The 11679-nt window shown below is 48.5% G+C and overlaps 1 protein-coding gene across 1 annotated transcript in view; it reads left to right on the top strand.

The window, feature by feature from the left end:
- Nucleotides 1–11679, top strand: part of AGMAT (agmatinase (putative)) — a 19407-nt gene that overhangs the window by 2553 nt on the left and 5175 nt on the right. The window contains exons 3-5 of the mRNA XM_006145263.3: nucleotides 9036–9084; nucleotides 10056–10251; nucleotides 10900–11079. Of these exons, the coding sequence (XP_006145325.1) occupies nucleotides 9036–9084; nucleotides 10056–10251; nucleotides 10900–11079 (425 nt within the window). The remainder of the gene's footprint in view (nucleotides 1–9035; nucleotides 9085–10055; nucleotides 10252–10899; nucleotides 11080–11679) is intronic.

Genomic DNA, 11679 nt, shown 5'->3' on the forward strand with positions numbered 1-11679 from the left:
GCGATCCAAGTCCTGGACCGGGTGCCTAAACCTCGTGCTGGGCGCGTGTGCGTGTGTGCCCAAGATCCTGAGAGGAGAATGGAGGAGAAGGGATTGCAGCATGGCCATCCCCCCTGCGGGGGTGATTTCTCGCTTTCTGTCTCTCTGTCTCTCTCTGTCTTTCTGGCAAGTGCACGTGCCCTATAGCAAAAACCTCTCAAAACAAAAACAAAAACAAAAAAAACATTCGGGGGGCCAGCAGGTGGCATGGTGGTTAGGATGCTGGACTCCTACATGGCTGACCATGGTTTAAGTCCTGGACCTGGAGGCTTGCTTTCTCACTTTCCCTCTCTCTCTCTTTCTTTCTCTCTCTGATGAGTGCAGGTGTCCTATAGAATTAAAATAATAAATAAATAAAATTTAAAAAATAATTTTTTAAAATACTAAATTTGGGGCCAGCAGGTGGTATGGTGGTTAAGGTACTACATTCCCATATGGCCGACTGCAGTTTGAGTCCCAGAACAAGTGACTTGAAAATCACAACAAATAGGGACCCAGCAGTTAGCGTAATGGCTATGTCGCTGGACTCCCACGTAGTCCACCGCGGTTCACGTCCCGGACCCGGTGGCTCCTCGGTGGATGGCTGACAAGGTGACTCTTCCTCCTCCAGATTCGGACCCCGACGCATCCGGGAAGAGTCAGTGATGCTGCGGACAGTCAATCCCAGCACGGGGGCCCTCCCCTTCCAGTCCCTCATGGTCGCGGACCTAGGCGATGTGAATGTCAATCTTTACAACCTTCAGGACAGCTGCCGGCTAATTCGAGAGGCTTATCAGAACATTGTAGCAGTTGGCTGCATTCCTCTGACCTTGGGTAATGGCATCTGTAAGGGACAGCATCGTTCTTGTGCTCAGGGGTCATCTGCCATGGGCTTGAACACAGCTCCTTCTCCCGGGTGAGCCGCTGTGAACATGGGGACAGTAGGAAAGTGAACATTTTAATGAATTTATTTTAATACCTGGGGGAGGGTATTTAAAATTTTAGATCGGCAGGGCTGATAAGCCTCGGCCAGGTGGCAAGTGAGGTACTTGCTTTGGTGCACAATTTAAGGGCTGCCAAAAAGCCAGTAATCCAAATCAGTGAAATCGGATAAATATGACTGATTTCTCTTTTTGCCTCAGGCGACAGGACAGCATGGTTACTGATCCTGTTTTTTTCTTTTTTAATTTTTTCCTTTTTTAGTTCTGTCATAGAGCGTGTGTGCTCTCCAGAGAGAGACAGAGAGGGAAAGTAAGAAATGAACCATCCCCTTCTTTTCCCGTCTCCTCAGGATTTCAAGGATGTATGCACATGCACTGGCATGATTCTCAGGCGGCTGAATCCGGGACTCGAACTGCTCAGTCAGTTGTGTGAGATCCAGCACCTTAACCTCCGTGCCATCTGCTGGCCTTTTTTGTTTTTTAATCGTCAACGAGTGTGTGCACTGGTGAGACAGAGAGAGACAGAGAGAGTTTGGGCACACATGCATATGTCCCCAGCATGTTCCTCAAGCCACTGGCCAGGACTGGAACTGCGGTTGACCATGCGGGATCCAGCTCTCATTACACAGTGCCTACCATTGCACTGGAGTGCCAGCCCAGTCCTGTGATTTTTTCAGTTGTTAGTTTTTGCTCAATATAGATTCTTTTGCATTGATTTTGGTTTTCAAAACACTCGGGGGGCGGGACCAGCGGTTAACATAATGGCTATGTCGCTGGACTCCCATGTAGTTGACCGCGGTTCAAGTCCTGGACCCGGTGGCTTAAACTCATGCTGGGCGCGTGTGCGTGTGTGCCCAAGATCCTGAGAGGAGAATGGAGGAGAAGGGATTGCAGCATGGCCATCCCCCCTGCGGGGGTGATTTCTCGCTTTCTGTCTCTCTGTCTCTCTCTGTCTTTCTGGCAAGTGCACGTGCCCTATAGCAAAAACCTCTCAAAACAAAAACAAAAACAAAAAAAACATTCGGGGGGCCAGCAGGTGGCATGGTGGTTAGGATGCTGGACTCCTACATGGCTGACCATGGTTTAAGTCCTGGACCTGGAGGCTTGCTTTCTCACTTTCCCTCTCTCTCTCTTTCTTTCTCTCTCTGATGAGTGCAGGTGTCCTATAGAATTAAAATAATAAATAAATAAAATTTAAAAAATAATTTTTTAAAATACTAAATTTGGGGCCAGCAGGTGGTATGGTGGTTAAGGTACTACATTCCCATATGGCCGACTGCAGTTTGAGTCCCAGAACAAGTGACTTGAAAATCACAACAAATAGGGACCCAGCAGTTAGCGTAATGGCTATGTCGCTGGACTCCCACGTAGTCCACCGCGGTTCACGTCCCGGACCCGGTGGCTTAAAACTCACGCCAGGTGCGTGTGTGTGCGTGCCCAAGATCCCGAGAGGAGAACGGAGGAGAAGGGATTGCAGCGTGGCCATCCCCCCTGGGGGGTGATTTCTCGTTTTCTGTCTCTATGTCTCTCTCTGTCTGTCTGGCGAGCGCACACGCCCTATAGTGAAAATCTCCCCCCCCAAAAAAAACCCACAACAAATAAATAAATATATATTTTAAATACTACAGTACCTCACTTCCATTTTCTGTATGTATTTTTTTTCTCTGAACATAAATATCATCTAACTATGCAGCAGCTCTGGAGTTGTCCTGAGCCTATTCTGGTTTTTCTGGGGACTGGCTGATTCCTGACTCGTTCTTTGCTCAATTAAACTCTACTAAAATATTAAAATAGTATGAAGGAATCTTCAAAAGTTCATGGAAAATATGTATTATGAAACTACTATGTGCGGATGTCTAAATTTTTAAAAATAAATAATTAATTTTATTATTATTATTATTATTATTATTATTAATTTAATGAGAGAGAAAGGAAAAGTGAGAAAGCAAGCTGCCAGGTCTAGGACTTGAACCATGGTCTTCTACATAGTGGTCCAGTGCCTTACCACCACATCGCCTGCTGACCTTGGATTTCTAAATTATTATTTTTTTTAAGAGAGATTTTTGCTGTAGGGTGTGTGTGTTCTTCAGAGAGACAGAGAAAAACAGAGAGAGACACAGAGGCCAGAGAGATAGAGAGACAGAAAGTGAGAAATCACCCTCCGGGGGATGGCCTCACCGCAATCTCTTCTCCATTCTCTTGAGATTTTAGCACACATGCACAAGCGCCTGGCATGAGTTTTAAGCTGCCAGGTATGGGACTTGAACCATGGTCAACTCTGTGGGAGTCCAGCAATGTAACCATTATGCTATCTGCTGGTCCCAGGATTTCTAAATTTTTTTTGCACCAAAATAAGCTTATATTTCAATTCCATTTTCCCACAAACTGTTTTTTTTGAGAGGTTTTCACTATAGGGCGTGTGCACTCGCTAGAAAGAGAGAGACAGAGTGACAGAAAGCAAAAAATCACCCCCCAGAGGGGATGGCCACGCCGCAATCCCTTCCTCCTCCATTCTCCTCTCGGGATCTTGGGCACACATGCACAGGCACCCAGCGTAAATTTAAGCCACTGTGTCCAGGACTTGAACAGTGGTTGACTACATGGGAGTCCAGTGACATAGCTATTATGCCAACTGCTGGTCTCCCCCACAAACTTTCTGAAGTTCCTTCATATCTGTTTTGGCCCAGCCATGATGGCACAAGCAGTTAGGGGCACTGCTGTGTCATGCTGGAGCCATGTGGGAAGGCTCTGGGTTTGTGCCCCAGACCGCAGGCTAGGGGAGGATTGTGATGTGAAGACCCTGTACAGGGTTCCCCGCTCCCTGTGAAGGAACTAAATGAACTTAAAGAAACAGCGTTTATAGGAGTAGCAATTGGAGTGGTGATTAACGTGGCTGGACTTCCACATGGTTGACCATAGTTTGAGTCCCAGACTTGATGGCTTAAAAATCATGCTGGGCACATGTGTGTGCATGTGCCCAAATCCCAGGAGGAAAATGGAGGAGAAGGGATGTGGCACGACCATCCCTTCTAGGGAGTGTTTTCTCATTTTCCCTGTCTCTGTGTCTCTCTCTCCAGTGAGTGCACACACCCTGCGGTCAAAATCTAAAACAAACGAGCAAACAGTATTTATAAGGGCCAGCAGGTGGCGTGGTGGTGAAGGCACTAAACTCCCACTTGGCAGGCTGTGGTTTGAGCGCAGACCTGGCAACCTGCTTTCTCACTTTCTCTCTCCGTCTCTCTGGTGAGTGCATGTGCCTTATAGCAAGTTTAAAAGTAATCATGACGGGGCTGGCAAGTGGCATGGGGGTGAAGATATGCACTCCCGCGTGGCTGGCCATGGCGCAAGTCTTGGATCTAGTGGCTTGCTTTCTCACTTTCTCTCTCTCTGATCAAAAATTTAAAATAATAAGAATAAATAAAATAAAATAAATAAAAAATAAAAATATGATCCACCGCTATCTTTAGTCAGCCTCAGACTGTGGACATGCGCATGCCTGACACATTCAGGGAGGTGGCCAGACATGAACCGGGAAATTACCCCTGTGGGGTTGCCTTGCAGAGAGTTACCACTGAGCTATCCTTCAGTCCACTGGTTACTAAGTTTGTCCGTGAGATTTTTTCCTATGGGACCTGTGCCCTTGCTGGAGAGACAGAGACAGAAAGTAAGAAATCACCTCCCGGGGGATGACCACACCACATCCCTGGCATGTTTCAAGGTACTGGGTCTGGCACTTGAACTGTGGTCGACCATGTGGGAGTCCAGCGCCTTACCCACTATGCCACCTGCTGGCCCCCATTACTGTTTTTTTTAGCATATGTAGCATAATATTCTTTGTATTTTCCACCCCGCCAAGTGCCTCAATCGCTTTACCCACATCCTAGCCTAGATCCCTTGCCTGGACAGGGTACCAGTAGGGCTTGGGTGGGACTCTGGCGACTTCAAAGGCAACGCTTTAAGTGACTGTTAGAGGAAACTGCAAGGGGGTGTTGTTGTCCCGTCAGGGCAGTTTTCTTTTCCCTTTTTCAGTGTAGCATTGTTTTCTTCTCTGGTTCAAATAGAAAGACAGGACCTTTTCCTAAATATCCAAGTTTTTAAAGGGCCTGGCCTACATAACCTAGTGGTGAGGAGTGTGGGTGTCACGGGAAACCTCAGCTCTACTGTTACCAGCTGTGTTACTCTATGCACTGCTTGCTGCCTCCTCGTCTGTAAGATGGAATTTTTCTTTTAAGTTTTGCTATGGGGAGACCAGCAGTTGGCATAATGGCTACGTCGCTGGCCTCCCATGTAGTCAACCACTGTTTGAGTCCCGGACCCAGTGGCTTAAACTCATGCTGGGCATGTGTGTGTCCAAGATCCTGAGAGGAGAATGGAGGAGAAGGGATTGCGGTGTGGCATGGCCATCCCCCCTGAGGGTGATTTCTCGCTGTCTGTCTGTCTGTCTCTCTCTGTCTGTCTGGCAAGCGCTCGTGCCCTATAGCAAAAACCTCTCCAAAATTTTTTTTTGCTATGGGGCTTATGCACTTACTAGAGAGACATGGGGTGTGGTGAGAAAGTGCTCCCCTTTGGGAATGGCCACGCCACCATCCTTACTCCTTCTATTTCTCCTTCCAGGATTTTTGGCCACATGCGCCCACATGTCCGGTATATTTTTTAGTCACTGGGTCTGGGACTCAAACCATGCAGTTGGCCACGTGGGATCCAGCCACCTTAACCATCATGCCACTGACTGACCGGGAATATTAGTAATAACACCTACTTGGGACCAGCTGATGGTGTAATGGTTATATCACTGGACTCCCACATGGCAGACTGCTGTTTGAGTCCCAGACCCAGAGGCTTGAAACTCACACTGGGTGCATGTGCATGTGTGCCAAGCTCCATGAGAGGAGAATGGAGGAGAAGGGATTGTGGTGTGGCCATCCCCCCAGGGATTGATTTCTCACTTTCTGTCTCTCTGCTTGTCCAGCGACCACATGTGCCCTATAGCAAAAATCTCTAAATAATAATAATAATAATAATAATAATAACACCTACCTCATTGTCTTATATGAAGGGCATACAATGAAAGTGAACAGAAGGGCCAGCAGGTGGTATGGTGGTTAAGGTGCTGGACTCCCACGTGGCTGACCATGGTTCGAATCCTGGACCTGGTGGCTTGCTTTCTCTCTCTCTCTCTCTGGTCAAATTAAAGATAATAATGATAATAAATAAATAAATAAGGGTGCCAGCAGGTGGCTTGGTGGTTAAGGGCACCGGACTCCCACATGGCTGACCATAGTTCAAGTCCCAGACCTGGTGGCTTGCTTTCTCACTTTCCCTCTTTCTCTCACATACACTCTGTCCCTCTCTGGTCAAATACATAAATAAATAAATAAATTTAAATGAAAATAATTCTTTTAAAATATAAATAAATAAAATAATTCTTAAAAACATTAAAAGAAAGTGAATAGAAAGTACCCGACATCAAGCTTGGCATATATAAACGTCAATAAACATCACTATTGTTAGTATTAATAATTATTGGTAGTAGGGGCTGGACAGTGGCTTAGCAATAGCATGTCTCTATGAGACCTCTCTGAGTGTGTTAGGTCTGTGTGCCCATGATCTGGGGCTAGCTGGAGCTGGGGATGGTTTATGGCGAAGAGACCCTGTCGTGCTGTCTCTGTGTCTCAGTCTGTCTCTGTCTCTCTCTGTCTCACTCATGGAAGAAATAAATACGCTGTAAACAATTATCAATAGTAACAGTTTTCTGGGTCTGCACCATATCAGCCAGTACGGTACAGAACATTTTCGTCATCACAGAACGTTCTAGTGGGCAGGGCTGTACTAGCCATTTACCTGTACACTTTGTCTAATTTCCTCTTTTATTTACTTATTATTATCATTATTTAAATTTTTTTGCCACAGGGCATGTGCACTCACTGGATAGGGACAAAGAAAAAAAATGAAAAATCACCTCCCCCTCCCACCCCGGAAGATGCCATATTGCAATCCCTTCTCCTCCATTCTTCGTTTGAGATTTTGGACATGTGCACACATGCACTGGGAGTGTTTTTCTTTCTTTCTTTCTTTCTTTTTTTAAGGGAGATCTTTGCTATAGGGCATGTACGCTCGCTGGAGAGACAGAGAGAGAGAAAGCAAGATATCACCCTCCAGGGGGATGGTCACTTTATAATCCTTTCTCCTCCATCCTCCACTTGGGATTTTGGGCACACACTCACACATGCCCAGTGTGAGTTTCACACCGCTGGGTCTGAGACTTGAACCATTGTCAGCCATGTGGGAGCCCAGTGATGTAACCATTAAGCCATCTGTTGGTCCCTTCTTTTTATTGAGAGAGAGATTTTTGCTATAGGGCATGTGTGCTCGCTAGAGAGACAGAGAGACAGAAAGTGAGAAATCACCCCTCCCCCCCAGGGGGAATGGCCATGCCACAATCCCTTCCCCTCTTGGGATTTTAGGCATGCACACACATGCGCCTGGCGTGTTTCAAGATGCTGGACCTGGGACTTAAACCATAGTCAGCCATGCAGGAGTCCAGCAATATAAACATTATGCCATTTGCTGGTCCTCTGGAAGTGTTTTTCTTTTCTTTTTCTTTGAGGTATTTTTGCTATAGGGCACGTGCACTCGCCAGGAAGACAGCGAGAGACAGACAGAGAGACAGAAAGCAAGAAATCACCCCCCAGGGGAGTTGGCCACGGCACAATCCCTTCTCCTCCATTCTCCTCTCGGGATCTTGGGCATGCACGCACACGTGCCTGGCGTGAGTTTAAGCCACCTCATCTGGGACTCAAATCATAGTCGGTTACATGGTAGTCCAGGGACATAGCCGTTACGCCAACTACTGGTCCCTGGAAGTGTCTTATAAGCCACCAGGTCTGGGACCAAACTGCATGTGGGATCCAGTGACAACCATCATGCCACCTGCTGGCCCTAATTTCTGCTTTATTTATGTTTTTTTTAGAGATTTTTGTCTTAGGGTGCATACACTCACTGGAGAGACAGAGAGCATGAAAGGGAAAGTGAGAAATCATTCCCCAGAGGGGTGACCATGCCACATCCCTTCTTCATTCTCCTTCTGGGATCTTGGGCATGCAAGCACATGCACCTAGCACGAGTTTCAAGCCAACAGGTCCAGGACTTGAAACCATGCTCGGTCATGTGGGAGTCCAGCGGCGTAACCGCTATGCCATCTGCTGGCTCCAGTTTCTGCTTTTAAATGACAATGAAATTTTTTTTTTTTTGAGAGGTTTTTGCTATAGGGTGCGTGTGCCTGCCAGACAGACAGAGAGAGACAGAGAGACAGAAAACGAGAAATCACCCCCCAGGGAGGATGGCCACACCACAATCCCTTCTCCTCCATTCTCCTCTCAGGATCTTGGGCACGCACACACACACGCCCAGCCTGAGTTTTAAGCCACCGGGTCCGGGACGCGAACCGCGGTCGACTACGTGGGAGTCCAGCGACATAGCCATTACGCTAACTGCTGGTTCCTGACAATGAAATCTTAAGAATACCACTGCTGAACAAGATCTCATTTTAGGGACTGGCACATGGTATGGTGGTTAAAGGCACTGGACTCCCACATGGCTAACCGCTGTTTGAGTCCCGGACCTGGTGGCTTGCTTTCTCGCTTTCCCTCTCTGTCTCTCTCTGTCTCTCTCTGGTCAAATTTAAAAAATAACAATAAATAAAGTTAAATAAAATAATTCTTAAAAAAATTTATTTTTTTAATTGCCAGAGGGCATGTGCATGCATAAGAAGAGGGAGAAAGTACTCCCCAGTGGGGCAGGATCAGCAATCCCGTCTCCAGTTTCCACCCTGTTGGGATTTGGGCCGCACATGCACATCTGCGCAGCATGTTTTCAGTCCTCAGTTCCGGAATTCAAATTGCGGTTGGCCCTGTGGGACTGGTTTCCTTAACCATGAGGCTATGGGGCCAGCTCCAGATCTCATTTTCGTTGAAGTTCAAGTTCTTGGGTCCAGTTGAAAGGGCGGCAGAGCTGCACATTTAAGGTTCTGTGTAACCACCGTACCCACATTTCACATGTTCTCTCCTCTCTTTGTAGGTGGAGACCACACAGTCACGTACCCCATATTACAGGCCATGGCACAAAAGTAAGTCCCCAGAGGCTTGGCCCAAGTGAGGTTTCAAAATCCAGGAGCAAGGGCATGAGCTTTTGCTAGGTGACATTGGGCAACCACAGCAGGCCCAGGGTGTGGGAGGGAGGTATAGGAAATTCCCAGCTGAGTTCTTCTGCGACCGAAATTAAGGTCGCGCTCCAGGTGTCTCTGTCAGTCACCGGCCGGAAGCCAAGAGGGTTTATTATTAACAGTCTGACCTCCTCCCTTGCCCTAGATCTGTTCCGGTATGCGTGCTCAGCATTTTCAACTTGCCTCTGTTTTGGAAGAGCCCTAGCGAAACACGCAGCCCCGGTTAACTTCAATTTCTGTTTTGCTTCAACAGCCACATACAAATAAATACTGACAGGCACAGTGGTGGGCCCTGCTAGGAGCTTGTTTCCTCCTGATAGGGCTCCTTTCCCAGACAACGAGGAGACCGATTTTCCTGCAACGGCTGTCTACCAGGGCTTGGCTAACTTTGGCTAATCTAGTTTGAAAATGAGGCAGACGGACCGCGGCCGTGGGTGGCAGCTGCAGAATTCGTTTTTGGGAAAGGCGTGTGGGTAGTGTTCTAGTTGGAGGCGAGTGGGTGAAGCCTTTCCTTGATTTGACTTGTCTCCCTGGGGTGGCTGGCAGGGCTGGTCAGAGACTATGGGGAGAGAGCTGGGTTGGAGCTTCCTTCGGTGCCACAGTTGGACACATCCATGTGTCCCCTGCCCTATCTGTCCCCAAGTGAGCAACTTCCCAATGACAGGCAGTGGGTGGCAGCCTAAGCCCTGCCATTCCTTCCCGAGTTTGTAGTTCCAGACACTGTGATTTGAAGGTGGAAACCAGTTGACAGGCTCGTAACTGATGCTAAGTCTCCTCTCTGGCTATGAGTTTTCTTCAAGGTTTGGTGGCTTGAGGGGGTTTGTTCTAGGATCCCCCAGGGCGGCTTGGGTTCTGAGTTGCCCTGTTGTCACCAGGCATGGCCCAGTGGGGCTGCTGCATGTGGACGCTCACACGGACACAGCTGACAAAGCCCTCGGAGAGAAGCTCTACCACGGGACGCCATTCCGCCGGTGCGTGGACGAGGGACTCCTGGACTGCAAGCGGGTGGTGCAGATCGGCATCCGGGGCTCTTCCGTGACCTTGGACCCCTACAGATACAGCCGGAGCCAGGTGACAGAGACGTGCCTCTCCTCCTTGCCCGGGCCCTTCCTGTCCATCTCCTGCCTGGGGGCAACTCTGGATTCGACAGGGGCTTTAATAACAAGTTCAGGAGGTAGGGACAAGGGTCCTGTGGAGCCAAGGGAGGGAGGAGGTTGGTTTATGAGGCTCCGGTGGGAGGACGAGCAGAAACCAGCCGCGTCCTTGGGTGTTGCTGGCTTGGAAGAGGGAGGTGCTTTGAACTCAAGGCCCCCTGCCACGTTCTTAGTTGTCACCCACATACCCACCAGGCAGGATGGCTCGCAGGTTAGCACGTACGAGACCCCATAGGAAAGACCCTAATCCTTTGCTTTTTGTGCGCCGAGGTCAGCCTCCTGGGCAGCCGTTCGGAAGGTGCTGGCGCGAGCCGCCCTGCGCCTGGTCGCTTTAGCACAGTTCTCTGACCCCACCTCCACAGTCAGCTCTGACCCCGTGTCCTTACCAGTCACCGTCCCTCCCTTCCTCACCTGTCCCTTGGGGACATTGTTTCCTCTTCATGGGGGCTGAGGGACATATGCGATGTATACACGTGGAGCTTAGCAGGGGTCGGCACACGGCCAGTGCCAGCCCACTAGCGTCGCCGAGCAGAGCTCGCCCTCAGCTCTTCGGCTCCCACCTCAGGGCTTCCGCGTGGTCCTGGCGGAAGACTGCTGGCTGAAGTCGCTGGTGCCGCTGATGGCGGAAGTGAGGCAGCAGATGGGGGGCAAACCCATCTACGTCAGCTTTGACATCGACGCCTTGGACCCGGCCTATGCCCCAGGGACAGGGACACCTGAAATTGCTGGCCTCACCCCGAGTCAGGTAAGGAGGCTCCACAGGGAAAATTCCTTGGGGTAAGGATGCTTAGTACCCCACTTCCCTGGGACTTGTCGGTCTTCAGAAACCAGGATAAGACAGACAGATACACACACAAACACACACACACACTCACACACCACACACACACACACACACACACACACACACACACACATCTTTTTTAAGTTATTATTTATTTATTTTTAGAATTATTTTATTTAACTTTATTTATCTACTTATTTTAATTTTTTTTAAAGACATATTTATTCAGCATCATGATCAGACTATTACATTTAGCAACCAACAGCATGAGTGCAAAAAAAATCTACATTAAAACCCTTTGTTGGAATGCTTTACACTTTCCACAGAACAGAAACTAAAATAACCGGTTATACAATTAGTCACAAATACAGTCCTCGTATTTTTTGCCCATGCACATGAGTATTGTCTAAAACATGTCTTCTTTGTAGCAGCGAGGCCCTGCCCACTGTGCTTGGCTGAGTTCACACATCTGTTGTAACCTGTGGCTTCCCTGTCACTTCTCTGGCTCTCCTCTCCTGCTAAGCTTTGTCTCCTGGCAGTTCCCTAAAACCCTCTGCCCCT

Source organism: Tupaia chinensis, unplaced genomic scaffold (genome assembly GCF_000334495.1).
Source record: "Tupaia chinensis unplaced genomic scaffold, TupChi_1.0 Scaffold000146_1, whole genome shotgun sequence".
Taxonomy (NCBI): domain Eukaryota; kingdom Metazoa; phylum Chordata; class Mammalia; order Scandentia; family Tupaiidae; genus Tupaia; species Tupaia belangeri.